The sequence below is a fragment of the Parambassis ranga genome, chromosome 18 (genome assembly GCF_900634625.1).
Source record: "Parambassis ranga chromosome 18, fParRan2.1, whole genome shotgun sequence".
Classification (NCBI taxonomy): domain Eukaryota; kingdom Metazoa; phylum Chordata; class Actinopteri; family Ambassidae; genus Parambassis; species Parambassis ranga.
Window position 1 is genome coordinate 7,902,244 of NC_041038.1, and position 17,887 is coordinate 7,920,130.

Here is a 17,887-nt window from a genome sequence, read left to right on the forward strand (position 1 = left end):
GTTGGATGTGGACATGTGGAAGCAGTTTTTCTCTCGCTAATCGCCCAATAAGCTGCTGTAATCTATCTGCTTCCTGCTCTGTGGCAGGATCATCCTTGTTTTAGAGACAAAAACAAAATATGCACAAATGCTGAACAAGCTAAAGAAATGTTCATAAACACTTTCATTTATGTAACACAAGTAAAGCCTTTATCTCTGCCTTTCCTACACACACACACACACACACACGTTGGGGTGAAAGACTTGTTGGGGTGCCAAGTGTCGAGGATATAGCACTAATTAGAGATTGGTCTCTTTAGGGGGTCTCTCCTTTTTAATGATCACCCCACTAATCAAAGCTTGCTTTTTTTTTCATTTTCTTCTTCTTGCTTTGTTCACTTGTTCAACCAAACTAAACACTCTCCCCCCCCACACAATTCTCTACTCCTCCACCCCCCCCCCCCCCCGATCCTTCTGTCCTCCTCCATAATTTCAAGGTCCTTGCAAATCAAGACATATTTTAGGTGCAATTAGGTTATTTCTGCTCCAGTTGCTGCAATGTTCCACAAAAATGTATTTAATTTTGTTTTGCCTAGGCAGCGTTTGTCTTTTCTCCCTCCGTCGGTCGGTCCCACGTGGATAGCGGGCTGGATGAGCGCCAAGTCCTTGCACCTGTCCCTCAAATAGAGAGAGAAAAAGAGAGAGAGATGCACGGCCACACACACACACACACACACACACAGAGCATCCTGCATTGTCAAGGTTATGAGATAGCATAGCAGCTTCCCAGTAGGAGAGAGCAAGAAAGCGATGGAGACAGAAAGAAGACACTAGGGAGGAGATTGAATAAGTACCAGAAGGAGCACAAAGAGAGCAGACAAGTGGTTGAAAGAAAAAGAGGGGCTGTTGAGAAATGGAACCTGTAATGATGGTATGGGAGACTCATGAGCGCCGAGCGAGGGGGGAATGATAGGGAGGGAGAAAAAAAATGAGAGAGATGAAGAGAGAATTCAGAGAAAGAGAGATGGTTGTCTGTGTGTCCTCCCCCATCCTTAGGCACATGCTATTCAAAGCCCTGTAATTTGTGTCATTAATTAAAAAGCTGATGGGACGGAGTTAAGGGGTTTTCACTCCGCAACTCCTTGGCTGAGACAGAGGGAAAAAGAGGGAGGGGAAATATTGCAAAAAATATTGCCGCCATTCCGCCATGAATCTCTATTAGCGGTTAATGATACCATTCTGATACCTCTCAACCATTAGTGTGAAATTGGGAAGCATTAATTATTCAAATGAAAATCCATACAGCTGCCGCTCACATGACAGGGTCGGCGCGCACAGTCGCTAAAGGTCTCCCCATTGTTAGCTGCTCGGCATGTGTCTTAAGCAGGATGCATAAGTATGCAGGGCTGCTTTTCAGGTGAAAATTAAAGTGGAAATTATGCATTATATGAACATATAGAGTAAGATTATGCAGTGGCTTTTAAATTGAATTTTATAGGGTTATAGCTGAGCAGCGTGATCCTTCGGCATCGTCTGCCTATATTATTCAAACTGATAACAAGATTTTTCAGTTCAGCTTTTTGATTGTAACGAACAGCTGCTGTCTTCTTTTGTAACAACACAAAAAATATATTTTTTCGCAGCCGTACATGTAAGGTTGTCCGTTCAGCTTATTAAATCTGCTACGACAGCTTGACCAATTAGCCGAGCAGCAGAATCAGCCATGTTGCTTTTTCCAGTTTCATGTTTTTGGCAGGGTGCACCACACAGCAGCCAGATTGTTACAAGCTTCATGCACACAGTTAATTGTTTGCCCAAACCTGGTGCCAGATTTTACCCAAAAATCTATGGACTGTGACACCTGATCCTAATGATTAGACTTTTTTTATTAGCTTATGAAGTGGAACTGAAACAATTGTGTGATTACATGACATCATGTGAATATATTATGCAAACGACCTCATAGGTTTCTATACCTAATATTATCAACCAGGTGTGTGCTAATTCAATCGTCTCTAATTTACAATCCAGCTATTAGCCTAAATTTAGCTTAAAGATGCTGCACACCAACAGTGGGTAGCGCTATGGGTCATACATTTTTCTTCCTTTGTTTTACAATTTGAGCGTAATTTTTGATGGCCAGATTAAGCACTTTGGATAACAATTTCAGGGATTGGGATCTGCATTGAGTCTCTTTTAAAGCTTTTAAAGCATTTAAAGTGACATTGGTACGGTCAAGCAGCAACCTCATGAAAAAAAAAAAAAAAAAAAAAAAACTGCAGTTCCAAAAATGGCCACCAGAAAAGTGACTTGATTCCAAAGACATCCACACTAAAACCATTGACAGTAAAAACTATGGACAGAGCTTCCGTGACGTCACCCGTTTGTTTCTGAAGAGCCGTTTTGAAGCTCAGTGGGAGGCTCAGCAACTCAAAGCAGCAACGCCCATAATTACACGTAAGTCCAAATATAATTCACCCCCATACAATTGACACTAGAAGAGAACCAGACTGTAAACATGTTCATTTCTGCTGTGAAGTCGGCCATTTTAACATGGGAGTCTAAGAGAAATGACTCGCTTCTGGAGCCAGCCCCCAGTGGTTGCAGCGTGAACTACAAGTTTGGACACTTCCGCATGGGCTTCGAGTCTGAGCCCCGAAAGTTGCCGCTTGGTTAAAACAATCGTCCTGCTGCCATTTTCACATGCACTTAATCACATGACCAGAAGAGGGAGCATGGGACACTGGTTCTTGTTTATATAGTGTTTTCTTTAATGACATCATGGCTTGATTAGTGGCTGCAACGCCACATTTAGTTGATCTTAACTAGCCCATAGTTGACAGATTAGTACTGTAGAGTGTACTGATCATTATCATTACTTACAGGTGTGCTTTTCATGCATTTCCACTGCATTAGCAGACTAAACTAATGTGCGAATAGATGCTGTTATTTACACCTTTATTTAGTTTAATTTTGCCATTATGGTGGTTAGAGGAACACACTGTCCTTGTACCCTAAAACAAGCCTTCGCCAAGTGTTTTGAAGCTACAGTGGAGACATAGTATTATTTGAGTTGTGCAGGACCCATAAATGCACTACTCAAGAACCCATTTTATGCCATAGAAGAGGCTGTTTCACTGAGGCAAGAGTGACTCTGAAAGTGCCATTATTTTTTGATTATTTGTGTGCATATTTTGGGTATAGTTTCTGTGACATCAAGAAAGAAAGAGTCGAGGAGAAAGCAGAGAGAAGAGGAAAAGATGAGAGAGAGAGAGCTAAGTGCTTTTTAGTGACTCAGTGACAGCCGTGACCAAAATCGTATTAAGGTCACAATGGGGGTGGTGGGGTGTAGTAAAGAAGCTTTTCAAATGAATCAATTCTCCGTCTCTGCTTTTTTCCCGCGGCTCCTCTTGTGTCTGTGATGGCACATATCGCAGGTATATCTCAGGCTGTTCTGTCTGTGTTGTGAAAGTACGTGTGACAAATTGGTTGGAGTGTTCTGTGACGACGCGACCTTGGTGCATCCCGCAGCATCTTCCGGTCAAGCGAAAGAGCCACCTGCTAGGACCACAGGCCCTGGGAGTGGCGTATTTCCTTGTCAGAGATTTCATCCACATCCTTCTCACACCATCTCCCCCGGTGATTGCGTCGTATACCACTTCTCACATCCCCACGCTAATGCCTTTTTCTATAGATCATTACCCTCCTCCCCCCTCAACACTGTTAGCGATCATTCAGATCAGAAACGCCACCCCCCTTCCTCTCGTGGTCCCTGTTGTGTGGCCGTTGCTCATGGGAGGTGAAGAGGCTCCGATCTGAGACTGTTTGACTTTGATTTGCTCTATGTGGTCGGCATGTAGTTCCGAGTGGTTGGCGGTTTTGAGTACCCCATAATGGTGATTTGCATGTAGCTCGCAGCGATCCTAGCTCGCGTCTGGTATGGACTTGTAGTGTGTCAGTGACAGCCATGGTGTTTGCTGCTAATGAGGTGCTGCACTGTACGAGTTTATGATCTGACAAACACACATGACTTGTTGAGAGCTTCTCCCCTCCCTATTATTTTCCCTCCTGACGCAACTCTGCTTCACTCCCTTTTTATTTTTTCATCAGCTCACTGCCTTGCATTAATATTGTTCTCCTCTAATAACCTTCCCATCATTCAAACGTTTCCCCACCTGGCCCTACCCGCTGACCCTCATACCTCACTGCATTGCACTCTCCATTTGGAGGAGAGGACTCTTGTAAGCCCTAGTAACAGAGGTTAATCCTCTCTTATTAGAACCAGGATTACTGGAGGGGAAGGAACAGGAGCAGGCACGCTGGATGGATGCTAACCCCCACTACAAATGCAGGAGTCCAGGAAAAAAAAACTGCCATGACTGATATAAAAGGCTTGTCCACAGAGGGAGTGATATATAGAGAGTTGAGTTGTCATAACCTCAGCAGTATTTCAGCAGACCTCGAGGGTTCTTGCTGTAGATCCAAAAAAAGCGTTTACTTTACATTTGTAGCGTAAAAGATCCCTGGATCCCTGTTTGAAATGCTGCTCTCATCAGTTTATATAATTACATGTAATCAACTTTAATTAATACATAAAGAGATAGAACAATAATCAATAAATACTGCTGCACTTTAGAGTATTTCAGCTGATAGTTTGGGATTTTATGAGGCATGACTTTGACGGCGGATTATTTTAACATTCCCAATAACAGAGTGTTGCTCTTTTCAGGTTGTTGCCAGTGGCTACAGCAGTTAGATGTGACAGATTAATGGAAAAGGTGTCAAATATGTTGATTTGTACCTTTTCCTACTCTAGACAAAAGGCCGATCTTTGGAGAATTTGTGACCAAGATGGCAGTAAGTCATCAAAGTTGTTGACAAAAACGAGCATGTCTATGCTGGGTCTCATGTTTTCAGAGCTGAACATTGAGTAGTATGTGTAGCACCTATATCATTTGATATGTACTAATAATATAGAGTTTAAAGGAGCATCAGCAGTCTGTGTGTCGTGAACGTTTTCTGTTAGAGAAACAGCTGTACCAGTGATGTCTGTATATTTAAAGGGCAGCTGTGCTAATCAGCATTAGCATCTCTGACCCCCTGTTGCACCTTAAAAGCAGCCATATGTTTGTGTTTATGGCTGCAGAAGGCATCATTACACATTTCCATCCCACAGCCATACTATCATAATGTACAATTAAAGACTTGATTAATCTGTATTTTCTCTCTAGCAGGCTCATGTGTGACGCAGGACGTGTTTCTTGTTTCTAAATCTTTTTATAAATACATGTTTTTTACTCCACTAACCCCAACTTTGCTCTTCTTCTGGACAGTTATCATAACATTAATCTGTTCTTTATTTGTTTTTTTTCTCTCTCTCTCTCCCCTTACCCTTATGCCTAAAAATAGAAGTGGAACAAAAAGGTAACTAAATACCAACAACTTTTGTGTTCTTCACCTCTTGCATATTCTTTTGGTGACGGGTTGCTGCAGCAGGTGTGGTAGGTTTACATTCATCGTGTGGTGTGGTTAAACATGTAATTCATGGGGAATAAAGAGAAGTTATTCATTATTTGTGTGCATGCAGCAGCATCTAAATGGTCCACCGCCGCCATCTTGTCTTCATTCTGGCAATGCTACATGTATGATAAAAGCCATTACAAAGCTGCTCCCTGCTGAAGATCCCATAACCCCGGGATGTTTTCACATAACTGAAAATTATTCCAGTGCCGCTTTATCAGCTGCATCATATTAAAGCAGAGGGGCTATACAGGTTGATCAATAGCTTGTCCAATAAGCTGTCAGCATTTTTCATTATAGCTCTAACATGATGATGGCTATAACCTTCAGGGACTCACGAGTCAATACTGCAGGATAGATCATAGGAGTTGTATTCTTACCTTATCAGCACTGTATGATGCTGCAAAACATTTACCAAAGCATGACTCGTTCCCCGGGAGCCCCGTGCCCGAGCTCCGTCAGATGTCGGCGGTAAAGTTGCCGCACCATTAAATATTAGGCTTCATTAATTAATGATAGATCACCGAGAGAATAAGGAGCGAAGGTGAAGTTGAAACATTTAGATGAAAAAGCGCTGCCGTGGCAACCAAATTTCCCCATGAAAGCCATGATTTACCTTTGTATCACTTTCATTCGCTCCTCCATATCTACCTTACATCCTTACAAAGCATATTTTTACAACCTCCAATAGAGCCCAGTGTGCTGTCAGTACAAAGCTTACCTACTCTGACCTTGTACCCTAGCACGTCTCAAGCCGTTGAAACAAGCCCTCTTAGCATTTAGCAGAGCGGGGCGTCGAGATGTGTGTGTGTGTCGAGGCGCTGTGTCGACGGGACGCATTTCGCCACATTTTTCACCTGCAGGTAGACAACATGTTTAATCTTGGGAGATTACAAGGGAAGAGAGAAGCCTCTGTTTTCTGCTGTCTCTTTCTCCTCCACCTCTTCTTCTTCTTCCTCGGAGCGCAGCAGCTTTTACCTCTCAACGGATCTGCGGCGAGAAGCTGTCAGCTCTCTGTCAGGCTGCTGGCCTATTAAAGTGAAGAGAGCCTTTGCACACATGTTTTTATTTGTGAAGTACTCCAGGCACAAACCTGTGGAAAAGGAAAAGAAAAAAAATCTCCTTATATAATACCCCTGGTTTATTTGTTTTATAAAGAATATGCTACTTTTTAATGATTGATAACTCAGATACTAATGATATGAGTTGCTTAATTGGCCCAGTCCATGTTAACCCATGGAATGAAATGAGCTTTTGTAAATAGTGTCCACTATTGACCTGCTGCAGCTGTATTGCTTTGGCCTAGCTTTATCAGATTGGAGCACAAACCAGTTCACATGTAATTAGTTTATTGTGCGCGGTGCTGTAAATCATGCCTCAGACTAAAAATGTCAAGAAATAATGGACAGGCAATCATTATAGGGATGATGATGTCATTCCTGGATTTTAGGTTTGTTTTTGTTCTCATGCCCTTGCCAATAATCACAGCGCAGCTATTTATCAAAAAGCTCTGTATATTTAATGGTATTTATTGAGGGCTACCACCAGGGTAGGGAACCTTTTTCTTCTCTATGAGATAAGAATAAACTAAGCTGGTAATGTGTGAGTTCATGAACATGTGGGCGACTCAGATTTAACAGAATCTTCGGACTTGTTTCTGCTCCGCATTAAGTCAGAGCCGGTAACCCTCGCTAAATTTATTCTCCCGACAAACTTTAGGTCAGTTTGTTCTAAGCGGCAAATTGCCTGCAGGGTCAGAGACTAACTAAAGCTGTAAACTGCAGTGAGTAATTGAAACTAAAAGAAACATTTACAACATTAGAGGCTCAGTTTGTAATAATGGAAAGGGTTACTGTGGTTGTGTCCTGTTTAATTTTAGTTTTCATGCTGATCTATTGAACCCTATTGTGAATTGTTAATCTTGTTTTAATGCTGTTTTAATCCCAAATCAGACCTTTTAAATGCTGATTTAAAAAAATTCCTCAGACTGAACTTTACTTCTGTCAATATCTGTCTTGAGTCGCTGGTTTCAATACCTGCCAATGTAACTCTGTAATTGTCTTTCCCCATTTTTGGCTCCTCAGTATTCCTGTGCCCAGGGCTCCTCCGCAGGGTGTACCAGAGCGAGCACCTCTTTGAATCGGACCACCAGTCCGGAGCCTGGTGCAAAGACCCTCTACAAGCCTCTGATAAGATTTACTACATGCCTTGGACACCCTACCGCACAGACACCTTGACTGAATACTCCTCTAAGGAAGACTTCATCGCTGGGCGACCAACGACGACCTACAAACTCCCACACCGCGTTGACGGAACGGGCTTCGTGGTCTACGATGGGGCGCTCTTCTTCAACAAGGAGCGAACGCGCAACATCGTCAAGTTTGACCTCCGGACTCGTATCAAAAGTGGCGAGGCTATCATAGCCAACGCCAACTACCATGACACGTCTCCTTACCGCTGGGGAGGGAAGTCAGACATTGACTTGGCTGTGGACGAGAACGGCCTCTGGGTGATCTACGCCACAGAGCAGAACAACGGGCGCATCGTCATCAGCCAGCTGAACCCTTACACTCTACGCGTCGAGGGGACCTGGGACACGGCTTACGACAAGCGCTCGGCATCCAATGCCTTCATGATTTGTGGGATCCTCTATGTAGTAAAGTCAGTTTATGAGGATGACGACAATGAAGCCACGGGAAACAAAATCGACTACATCTACAACACAGAGCTCAGTAAAGATGGCTACCTGGACATCCCTTTCCCCAACTCCTACCAGTACATAGCTGCTGTGGATTATAATCCCAGGGACAATCTGCTGTATGTTTGGAACAATTACCACGTTGTGAAGTATTCTTTGGACTTCGGAGCACTGGACAACAGACTCGGTAAGAAAACACAAATTTGTTCTTTCACTTAATAAACCCTTTCTTTCCACAGCACCAAGATTATTAGGGACTGGCCCCATGTAGCAACCAAACATGGGCCTTCCTACCAAATAGACAGAGAGCATAGAGAGTCAATGAAGGGAGGGCGGGAAAACAGAGCAATAAATCAAAAGAAATTAAATGTTATTCTCGGGTTGTTTCAAGGCAGTTATGTTTTAAAACACAATAAACACAGCCACACTTCCATTCAACTGAATCCCCATTGCCAGATTGATGTCCTCTGTTTGCTGTAAAAAAGAGCAGTGAAGACAAACAGGGACAGAGGTAGCAGTGTTTGCGTTGTCCTGTGCATCCTGCACACCTACAGATTACAGCCTAAAAATGACCATCAAAATAAGAAGAAAACAGCGGCAGATGGTGCAGCTAAACAAGATTTTGAATATATACATTGTTCTATAGGAAAATGTTGCCTTTAAGAATAACACGATTCTCAGCTTGTTGTTTTGCCTGTTTGTGAGATATAGAAGAATAACTTGGCACATCATTTTTTTTTTTTTACACTTTAGGTGTTGTTTTGTTCATATTCGGTCCAAAAAAAACTTTTATAATGTAGCACTTAAAGAAGTGTGGTTTGGCGATAGTGGCTGCAGGAAATGATGTATTTTGAATTGTACCAAAATGAAGCAGCACATGGTTAGAGACTGCAGATAATGCATTCATAAGATGCACCTCTCTTTTAACAAGAGGGGAAAAAAAGATGTTACAGACACAGAAATGATAATGACATTATCTTAAATTCTTTGGTCTGTGACACATTGTGTGAGAGTTTTTTTAGTTGTAGCCACAAGCTGAAGTCTTTTGTTCTCGCCGGCTGGTTCCCTTTAAAAGAAAAGGAACAAGTGACTGCTCACATTAAACTTCCCAGAACTCTTTTGAAAAGTCAAATTTCTCCACTCTATTGTTCTTTTTATAAATTGGTGCTTGTTGGGAATCATAAAACAAGAGGAAAAAAGAACCTGTTTTGACACACCAAGGTAATTCTTTGCGCTATCTCATCAACAGCTCCAGTCAAAAATGTCACAAGTTATTTGACTGTGAAATCCCTACCTCTGCTCCCTCTCTCTCTCTGTCTCTCTCTCTCTCTCTCTCTCCCTCCTCTGCAGCCTTTTTCTACCTGCCGCTTGCCAGTTTAATTTATTTTCCTTAGCTGGCTGCTACTTTTCTCCCAAAAAAATGGTTTTCATACACAGCGTCCTGCTTCAACACACCCCATAATATTTTCACTCATTCACTGGCCATGCTTACAGTGTTGGGTTGTGATGATACACTGCAGTACCTCTAATATAATTTGTTGTAGCTTAGCAGAGTGAAAAGCGTTGTTGTGTGCTTTTTGTATGAAATGATTATCCTTTTTACTGTTTAGCAGTGATCACATACCCTTTCATGTACACACACACACACACACACACACCAGAAGGAAGTGTTTGGCTGCTGTTGCAGAACCGGCTGTCCTCCAAAGAGACTTGCTGCATGAATATAGATAGTAAAATGTTGCATTAAGTGGATGGATGGAGTCGGGGAACAAATATAAACGTCAGATAAACAGATTGATGAGGAATGAAAGAGTGATTGAATGGACTCTGGAGTAATAAAGCATTTAGTTTGATCAACTTCCACAACACGAGGATACAGACTTATTCTGATTGAAGCAAGTGTTGTCAGCTGTGAGTATTTTCCACACACTTGTCCCGTGAGTAGTCTAATTTTAAGATGGCAGGGTAGATGCAACCCAATTGTGGGGATCAGCATCAGCGTGCCACTTCACCGCACACAAACTAGGCTTTATTTGCAGCTGCATTCGATTCTTTTGTCCTAAACATGGTCGAAAAGGCGCAAAAGTGAGGAGATTTTTCAGACAGATCATCAGTGTAGATTAGCACTGATGCGATCATTTGGAGCTGTTAGTCATTCAGCGTGACAATCCTTTGGTTGGAAATATGAGCTTTTAAAATTTGATCACAGTACAGAAAGGTGTCAATCTTCTGGTTGCGCTAACACACGCTCGTTCCTGCTTTCACCTTCTGTGAGTATGCCTGACCTGCTGCAGCAGTGGAGCATGGTACATGGGCAGCAGAGCAGCAGAGACATGGCCAGACTCACAGCTGGGGCCTGGTGCCCAAACACATGGGCCAGGGCGGGCACTGTACCCGCTGCAGGGCGTTAGCGAGGTTTGGAAACATATGATGTGGAGATTAAAAAAGCCTGGATGATTTATGCACAGGTGCCGAAGAATTTCTGATTTACCGGTATGTTATTCATGCCAAGAAACGACTCTTCACAAAAGCCCTGCTCTGAATCTGTGTCCGTGAATCGCTGCACTCTCTTCAACAGACCCTACAATATTTTTTGTTCTGCTTTCAAGGACAGATGATCTACGCCCAAGAGGGCTTCCATGACAACTGCATTGATTATTAGATTCACTTCAGAAAAAATGCATTCATAGGTGGCTATTAGTGAGCAGAAAGACAAGCTCTCTCTCTTATACCTACTTCACGCTCGAATTCAGCAGAATTTGCACCCCCTCCCAAAAATAGGAATATGAAACAATAGAAAAATGTGACTTGCCACTTAAATGAAAATGATTAGAAAGGCCACAATGACCTCACTGGTAGATGTTGATCCCTTTGACAACTGTGGCTCTTAACTGTCCGTGACCCGGTTCTCCAGATCCACCTTTTCGAGTGTTTCCATCGCTGTGTGAATTCTCTCTATCATCTCCTCCACTGAGGACCGACTCCATTTGATTGTTGCAGAAGCTGCGGTGCTTTGCCAGCCATCAAGATAAGGAGGGTGCATTAATTTGGTAAAATTGCTCAGGGCCTAACCCTAAAATACTTCTGTTCTGACAGAATCCTTGCAGCTTATTATGTTCAGTCTCATTGTGGAAATAAAAACAAGGTTCCTGTGCTGCCAGTCAGCTTAAAACATAAAGCAGTGTTGGTTGGTATAAAGCTGTAGTTGATATTCACAGAGAAAGCTGCTTGTATGTATAATGAAGTTTGACCATGATATGGGAGTTTTCTGTAAGAAAACCTTGAATTTTGTCAGAGCTGGCTGGTGAATCAGTCTGTGCATGTGTTTAGTTCCTATGTAAAGTTGAGTAAGCTGATAGATTGAATTGATTTTATGGCCCTCAAGTGGATAATTGAGAAACTTGTTGTCTTTAAACTTATCCTGATATCATTCAAAACAAGACCTCCAACCGAAATTTTTGTATCTCTGAGTTGTGTAATGACGGAACTACAATCTTCTTTTTCTTGCTTGATTAAATGCCCTTCTCTGAGCCCCATTTCCAGCAGACTAACCTCTGTGCTGCTTGCCACAGTGAGCATGAGGCTCTAGCTGCATCAGCTCCACAGGACTGCAAAGACAAGTGCAGCCACAGGAGAAAATGCATCTCCCTCACCTGCTGCTGCTGCTGTCTGTAGCACTAATATGCTGTCTGAAGAGAAGATTCCAAGCTGCTTATTCCATGCATGTTAACATAGATGCCGTTTTCTAGGTTTAATCCCACAGTATTAGACTGTACGTGACCCTTAAAGTAATGTGTTTGCAGCTAATGGAGTTTCTGATGAGTGTATTATTCAGCGTGTGCTGTTTACAGGATTCAGCACTTGTCTCTGTGGGGTTCTGTTCATCTCATGTTTCAGTCAGACATCCTCTCATGCCTGCATGTGCCCGCTGCAGGAATGATTCTTTTGTTGACTCATGATTTGTTGCACGCAGACGCTGTCATAGATACATTCATTGTGCCATAGTCCTGTAATTTCACCACATGTTGCCATCTGGCTGGGGCGCCGTGCCAGTCTCTGCCGGCCTAGAGGGAGCCGGCAGACGCCGCGCTCCGACCTTCATGGCGAAGCAGCCAATGTTTTGGACGCTCTGGCTCTGTTTGGAAGAGCCTGACACATGCTAAATTGATTAAAACTGTCTAAGCAGTAAATGAAGGCTGGCAGAGTCGCTGTGGATAATCTGAGTGTGACTCCACATGCTCTTAAAGGCAAAAACTGTTGTCCTTTCAGTGTATTGACAAGCCACTACATAGATTCAAGCGATACCCTTCACAGACATTTTATTTTCTTGATTGCAAAAGCTTTGAGGAATCTAGTGCTTAGTATTTCAAACAGTCTTTTGCATGCTGTATGAATCCCTTTTTGATGTTGGGGCTTAGGAATGTAGGCTACATGCTTATTTGCAGGCTACGCACTTATCACATGCCTGCTGCACCTCTTTGCAGAGGGCAATTTTCTTCGAGGGAAAGTGTGAGGTTTAGGATTATAGTCGAGAATGATTTTTCTAACCACACGCACACAAACACGTGCACAAACCATTCCTGCAAACCCTTTAATGCTGCAACACAATAGGCCTCTGTTAGTAATGCAGCTTTAGAGTTTTGACTGTGGAAGTTCTTTGTGTACCCTTCGGTGCCGTATTTCCTCTTGTAAGAATAAATTGTAGTATATTGTAAAATCGTTGTGACCCCCGTTTGTGTGTTTTGCTGATCTTGGTGTACTAGTGTTTCTTTCTAAAATGGAATATGAATGAATCTTTTGTCGATACGAGCAGGCGGGCTCATGTTTCAAGTGGTTCAGAATGTGGCATGTTTTGCCCGCTCTCTGTGATACCCCATTATATATCATATGATTTTGTCTGGCGTCCCTCCTCCTGACTGGCCATCCATCACTGGCCTCAGTAGGTCTACCTTGATCCAGAAATCATACACAGATCACCTGTGTAGTGAGAGGGGTGGCAGGCAATCCCTCAATTAAGGCCAACACCCTATCCATCTCTCCTGTGACGTGTACAGAAACAGGGAAAAATATGCTTGGAGTAAAAATCAAAGACCTTTATCTGAGGCGGAAGGCAGCGCCATCGCCAATCAGCTTTGATGACTTTGGGGATGATTGATTTCAAAAGATGTGAAAGATTCAGCCTTCTTTATGTGCCTGCCAGGAGCATTATCATATTTCATGAGGGGTAGTTAGGACCCCAGGTTACATGAGCAAAATATGGGTTTTACAAAAAACTTAGAGTTGCACTTAAACCTTATCAAGTACCTAAACCTCACCAAATTATTGATCAGGGTACAAAACAGTATGACAAATAATGGCAGCAGTCTCACAACAGGAGTTGGAGCCCTTGATCCTGAGTGAAAGTCTTTGGTTTTACATTATTAAATATGTAAAGGCTTGTTACAGTAGCAAATAATTTGACACTCCTCTATCATGTGGTATGTTACTTTTTAAGAACAGACCGTTTCTATGTAAAACAGATCATTATAATGGACTGTGTTGCCATCCATAACCGTGTAGAAGACTGTTGTTGTGTACAACAGAATGTTATATAATTCACCATTGCTATATACAGTAGAAGAGATCATTGGTATGTATGACAGGCTCACCATTGCTATATACAAACGTTTGTTGTTATGTGAAATAGACTATCACCATATACAATAGATTACCATGTATAAAAACCTTTGGAATAAATAGCACACCTTTGGAATGTATAAAACACTGTTGCTATGTGTAACGGACTGTTGCTATGGTTGTATATCTGATCAGTTAGGGGGACGACATCAAAGCTGCTCATTTTATATGTCATGGAAAAATGATTCGTCTGTGTTCAGGTTAAATTTGTGCTAACGATGTGCTAGTAGCACAGCATGTCTTTCTGATAATGCTAGCTGTGGAACCTAATGGAATGCTGTTTAAAGGTATGATAGCAAGAACCCTCACTGCCTTTCAAATAGAGTGGAAACATCAGAATCGTGTGGTGTGTGATTTTTTTGTGTTTCTCTACAGCCCCTCCAAAAATGGACACATTAAATTTAACAGGCCTGAAGCTAGAGACGTGATTTATTTTGACCAATCGGCCATGAGAATCTGATTGGAGGCCTCTAAAGCATCTTTAACTCCCTTTATCAGCGGTGTCAGAGTTCCCCTACATTGCACAGCCTGGGTCCTATTCTGTTGGTGGTTGACAGTCTTTTTGAAAAGCCTGACTGGAGGGTTTTTTTTTTTGGCAAGTGTAGAGACCTTGGAGGAGTGTGCCTTTCCCTTTTAGTGATTCTGAAATCCCTTCTGCTCATGTGCTCCCTCTCCTCTTTCCTCCATTTGCTTTTCTTCGTGCGGTACGTTTGACAATGTTTGGCCTTGTCACTAGCCTGGGAGACTCAAGATTTGGCTCTGAGGGTAAAAACTGAATCCAGCATCCCTCATCTTAGCTTAGAAGAGCCTCTGATAAATATGGATTTTTGTAAGGTTTCGATGCTCCTCCACTGTATTTAACACCATACAGTAAATTTGCATAATCTGTTTTGATTTTCTTTTTCAATGCAGATTAGCCCCAAACATGTATGCACCTTACAGTCCTTCAGTATGCCATGCCACACAGGCCTGTTGCTGTAATTTTATCTCAAACAAAGCAAGCCACCGTGCTTCTCCAGGCCCGCGTGCACACGTGCATACATATCAGCTCGGTGCATATGCATCTCCCAGCGCTGTGTGACCTCCATCAATGCCCTCTCAAGTCCCGGAAAGAGAGCACAGGAATGAGAAATTAATTGCCAAACAATGCATAGCTCCCATTACGAATTACAGCTCTCATCATGTCAGATGATATCCAAGCGTTACTGGATGTCTGGCTGCATAATTCAGCGCACCTTCTGCACCACTACCTCCCCCCCAGTTGCACTCTCTGATGGATTTGTGGGCTTGCTACAAAAAAAGGTTCCATTAAATGACAGGACTCTCATCATCATCATCATCATTTCCAACTGTTCTCCTTAACACATGAGGACATGCTGTATAACACACGCATTAGAGACCTGATAATCTGAGTGAATCATGCTCTGCCTGGGTGGATGTAAATAATTTTAGACTAATTAAATGTTTCTTGGCAGTTGTGTCGCTTAAATATCAACAGTTTTTTTCTCCACCTCTCCTTTAATCTTAAAATTTATAAGGTTAAAACCACGTCGATAAGATACTCATCTTTTACAGTTCAGGCAATATTCCAAACATTTTTTTATTAAACACCAAAAGTTAGAAGGTCGATCTTTGCTGCCTCTTTCTTACCTTTAAGTTCTAGCTTTATAATTTTTGGATGCTTGACCAATGATTTCAAGGTTCAAGGTAGTGCAAAAAGACAAAGTTTTGGAGGATTAAAGAAACAATGCCTCACACATAAATGATAAAATAGGTCAAGTACAATTTAAAGGGGAAAAAAGAAAAACAATGAAGTATAAAAAATTTGTATGGATTGTGGCTATAACCCAGATTTTCGGGTTGCAGCTCCCATGTTGGACCATTATTTTGACACTTTCAATTTGTGATTTTGCTCAGTATTTTGGTGAGGTTTACACAATAAAATCACTGTTAGGGAAAGTTTAGTCTTCAAATGATGTGGAAGGCCATTCTAAGATGTGAAATATCCATTACAAAAAGGATTTCTCACATCTGGATCCCAGGATGTGCTTGTTGACTTGTCTACTTGTGCCATTAGTTTTCTGTTCTTCATGAAAATATTATATACCTAATATTATACACCTCTGTATGCTGCTGTTCATTAGCTTAGCTTAGCACAAGTGCAATAAAAAGGGATAATCTGGCTCTGTTTTAACATAATCCACATCTAAATCTTCAAAGTGTAACCCTCATGATGTGTTTAAGGGTCACATATCAAACTCTCGTAGTTGCTAAGCAACTTCACAGTGACGACAACGTGAAGGAAGTTTGCAGCCTAGCAACATTTGACAAACGACCTATAATGTAAAACTGTGTTTTTTAATGGTGATATATGTCAATATTTAGTTCTGTAATCCAATATACAGTAACTTCTATATATTACATGAGTATGAGACTACAGCAGCAACATAGTACCAAGTTTAACAAAGTGAATACTGTAGCAGAGCCTTAAATTTTGCTGTTTGTACTGAATCCTCAGCTCTCAATGATGCAGTATAAGCTCAGTTTCCTGTTGTTATTGATGCCCTAGGTTTTAATTATGGACCATCGTCAGTCGTTTGTTCATATTGATGAAGATTCTCTGAGTTTCTTTCCCTCCCTGCTGCTAAAAAAAAAAAAAAAACTTTGACGTCAAACCGAAGAAGCAAACTTAAGTCGCAAAATGAAAGCAGCGCACATCAAACAGCCAAATGACACAGGCTATATGGTTAAGGCCTGCTAACAACCATGATCATGGATTCTGGCTTCAAGTACACTTCAGTATGAGTCCCCAACACCCACAAATCCTATTTTCCATGCTTTAAACGGGCTAGTTAATGGGTGACATCACACACAGACTGGCCAAAATTCTCTACAGTCTGTGAAAGTCCCCACTGAAGATGTAACCATGCATAAAGGTTCAAATGCTAAAATTAGTTGGTAATTGGGTTCAGCATGGGTTTGGAGGAGTCACTGCACCGTCTGATGCTCGTTTCATTTTTACCCCCAAAAGCCCTCTACACCTCTTTTGATCTTGACTCTGCAGAAGTTTTCTCAGAGCCGACGAGGCCCGCTCTTGGTGCGGAAATGGCAAGTCATATAAACCGGATCCTTTTCATAATAGCGTAGCAGGTTTTTTTTTTTTTTTTTTTTTTTTTTTTTTTTTTTTTTTTATTCCTGAAGCAAAGTAGAGCGGGCTTATCTAATTGTGGAAGCCACGAGCCCTGGGATACAGAGAGAGAGGCTAATTAGTTAGAAATGAATGCTTTGAAATGAAGCACAAAGCTCTGTGTGTGGTGGAAACAGACTTCACGTGTGTGTGTGTGTCTGGGTGTGTGCGCTGTGGAACTGGAGCATAAATGATGAGTGGAGCTGGTGTTTCAATGAGAGCTGGAGTGCCCACAGAAGTTTACTGCTGTCTTTTATGAATGAAAAGGTTGCTGCCGTTGGTGTAGGAACATTCATAATCCCTTAAGCTGAGGAATCATGAATATCTAATTCATTTTAATCAACTTAGTGATGGCACTGAATCTTAAATATACAGAGGAGTTTAAGGTCATTTTATTAAACCACTCACTAAACCTGGGAAATGGTTAATTGCTGTTGGTGATCTAAAGGTTTGTGTTCAAGTCTTGCCTGCTCACCTCACCTGTGCTCTTAGACTCACATGTCTGTCCCTTTGGATTGAAAGGGGAAAGCAGGCAACGTAAGGACAACGTAACGCCCTGGTGTTGTCTCCGGGGTGATGGTGCCTGGCTTCTGGCTTTCTTTCTTTTTTTTGATGTGTTTTTTTAATATATATCTCATTGGAAAGATATTAAAGTTCCTCTCAAGGACACCTTCCTTGTGTCTTCGCAGGCGTGTTTAACATGCCGCACGTCGAGTGAACATTCTGAAAAATAATTTAGCGGCGGACTCAGCAGGATCATGTGGAAGTATGGAATTACATTCCAGACATGGTTCCTAGTGACTTTGAATTAACCTCATGCTGTGATG

General features: G+C 42.0%; 1 protein-coding gene across 7 annotated transcripts in view; it reads left to right on the forward strand.

Annotated features, from left to right (window-relative positions):
• Window positions 1–17,887, forward strand: part of LOC114450692 (adhesion G protein-coupled receptor L3) — a 199,247-nt gene that overhangs the window by 113,026 nt on the left and 68,334 nt on the right. For 4 of the 7 annotated variants that reach the window (XM_028428972.1, XM_028428974.1, XM_028428975.1 and 1 more), the window contains exons 6-7: window positions 5,389–5,403; window positions 7,584–8,384. In XM_028428972.1, the coding sequence (XP_028284773.1) occupies window positions 5,389–5,403; window positions 7,584–8,384 (816 nt within the window). The remainder of the gene's footprint in view (window positions 1–5,388; window positions 5,404–7,583; window positions 8,385–17,887) is intronic. The other 3 variants (XM_028428978.1, XM_028428979.1, XM_028428973.1) reach the window with 1 other exon arrangement.